Source organism: Micropterus dolomieu, linkage group LG23, assembly GCF_021292245.1.
Source record: "Micropterus dolomieu isolate WLL.071019.BEF.003 ecotype Adirondacks linkage group LG23, ASM2129224v1, whole genome shotgun sequence".
Classification (NCBI taxonomy): Eukaryota; Metazoa; Chordata; class Actinopteri; order Centrarchiformes; family Centrarchidae; genus Micropterus; species Micropterus dolomieu.
In genome coordinates, this window is record NC_060172.1 from 3,586,163 (window position 1) to 3,588,732 (window position 2,570).

General features: G+C 45.3%; 1 protein-coding gene across 1 annotated transcript in view; it reads right to left on the reverse strand.

Moving 5' to 3' along the window:
• The window catches only part of LOC123963272 (leukotriene A-4 hydrolase-like), a gene marked incomplete at its 3' end in the record, with an annotated part of 9,364 nt that overhangs the window by 3,277 nt on the left and 3,517 nt on the right, over nucleotides 1-2,570 (reverse strand). Inside the window, 2 exon segments of the mRNA XM_046040001.1 lie at nucleotides 150-254; nucleotides 333-401. Of these exon segments, the coding sequence (XP_045895957.1) occupies nucleotides 150-254; nucleotides 333-401 (174 nt within the window).

Consider the following 2,570-nt stretch of genomic DNA (forward strand, 5'->3'; position numbering starts at 1 on the left):
ACGTTTCAGAAACAGAAAGATGATTGGGGAGTCGGGAGGAAAGGCCGTCACCCTGAGACGTCACAGCCGGACTTAAACTTTACGTCTGTGATCCCGCCGACGGATTCCAGACGTCACGTAAATAAAGAGTAGAACAAGAGCGAACTGACCGGCTGTCTGAACCTGTAGACGATGCGGTTGTTGTCCTGAGGATGGACTTCCTGTCCGTCTCTCACTGCACTCATCACAGCCACCAGGTCCTTAGGTACAGATACCTGAGAAACAATACACAGAGTGACATCACTGTACAGTAGGTAGGTGTGTGTGTGTGTGTGTGTGTGTGTGTGTGTTACCTGAGCGTAGTAGGTGTGTTTGACAGACGGACTGTCCTGACAGGGAACCATACTCCTGCAGTGATTAGCCTGTAAGACAAGACCCAGGGAGAAAACAGTTCAGTCAGTATTTCACCTTTATGTCTGTGTCTCTGTCTTTCAGTCTCTGTGTCTGTCTGTCCGTCTCTGTGTTTGTCTCTGTCTGTCTGTGTGTGTCTCTGTGTCTCTGTGTCTGTGTCTCTGTCTGTCTGTGTGTGTCTCTGTGTCTGTCTGTCTGTGTGTCTCTGTCTGTCTGTGTGTGTCTCTGTGTCTGTCTGTCTGTGTGTGTCTCTGTGTCTGTCTGTCTGTGTCTCTGTGTCTGTCTCTCTGTGTTTGTCTCTGTCTGTCTCTGTGTTTGTCTGTCTGTCTGTCTCTCTGTATGTCTGTGTCTCTGTCTCTGTGTGTGTCTCTGTCTGTCTCTCTGTGGCTGTCTCTCTGTGTCTCTGTCTGTGTCTCTGTTTGTCTGTATGTCTGTCTCTCTGTGTCTCTGTGTGTGTCTCTGTCTGTCTGTGTCTGTCTGTGTCTGTCTGTCTGTGTCTGTCTGTGTGTGTCTGTCTGTCTGTGTCTGTCTGTCTGTCTGTCTGTCATGTGATCTGTCCATTGTGTTTCTGACACACACACTAAGAACATCTGGGCCCCTATTCATAAAAAAAGCAAAGGAGCTCCTAGTGACAAAATCCTAAGAAATTCTTAGAAATGTGGGCGTTTACTCTTAAAATTAAAGAAAAAATCCTAGTAAAGAAAAAAGTAATTCAGAAAGTATCTTAAGCCTTGAAAGAGTCAAAATAGTTCGGAGCAGGGACGAGGACTTTTAAGAGTTTTAGTAGAGGAGAAAATGGCAGAAAAACGAAGAGGGAGAAGAAACGTGTTGCAGACAGTGAGTAAATCAGACGCTGTAGATCAGATGGTGCAGGGATCGTGTTTGTGACGGATCTTATTAGAGACGCGCAGGAATGAGAGGAATCACTACATTACTGGGGAAATGCAGCAGTGATGATTTGGGTCTGTCACCACCTTCTGTAAGCAGAGTGATCACACAAACGATCACAGCACTTTCAGCCTCTCATTGTGTCGCAGTTCATTTCGTTTCCACTGGACATTCCCACCTCGCAGGCTTCCCTGGTGCGCACAAGCAGGGGGAATGAACCGTTAATAGTTTGTGTTGTACGCTCCCACGTCTGCTTCTCGCCCCGCGCTGTGAATAAAAAACAGGATCTATGTACACATATATAATGTGTGTGTGTGAGAGAACGGTCAAACAGGAAATATTACGCATGGCGTTTCCGAAGTGAAGGCTTAGAAAAGAACCTTTACTTAAAATCACTCTTTTTTACCTTCTTGGACAACCAACCAATCACAGTCTTCAAAAGATTGTGTCATCCATAGCAACGGGGTCAGCCCCGCCTCCTCACTAAGATGAAAGTTTGTCTTTTTTGCTCAGAGTTGCTCTCAGATCAGTCCCTGATCGCTCTTAAGCAAAGACTCCTCTGAAAAAGTTTTTAAGCTAAATTAAGAGTTCTCTGAGAGGATTCTTAGAATCTTTATGAATCCGGGCCCCGGTCTCTTTATTTCCCTTTTAGTGTAAAAACATCAGGATCAAATCGTTTTCTCTTCACACGTCTTTAAAAACATGAAGTCGACTGAAGACGTCTGGGGAGAAAAAGAGGAAACACTGAACAATTTATTGGCAGTGAAGAAACTTTAAGTTGTGTTGAAACTCGGTGACAACATTTAGTTTCCGCTTCAGTTTAACGGTTCCACCTGAACGCGTTCCTCTTTATCCGACGTTCTCTTCACCATCGCAGTTAAAACATTAAACTGTTCAACCATCAATAACTAAAGAACAATCTTTTGTCTCATTTTATCTTTCAGGGTTTGGATTTTATTTAATGATTTCTCTGTTTTACTTTCTAGAAATTATTCATTATTAAAATCCAAGCTGGAGAATACAGAACGATGACGCCACAGTGCTTTTAGAACAGCTGTCTCTGTCTCTGCGTGTCTGTATCTGCGTCTCTGCGCGTCTGTCTCTGCGCGTCTGTCTCTCTGCGTGTCTCTTCTCTCCCACTGTCTGCCTCTGCTTGTCTCTCTCTCTGCCTCTGCTTGTCTCTCTCCTACTGTCTGTCTCTGCTTGTCTCTCTCTGTCTCTCTCTCTCTCTGCGTGTCTCTCTCTCTGCCTCTGCGTGTCTCTCCCCGTCTCTGCTTGTCTCTCTCCCCGCC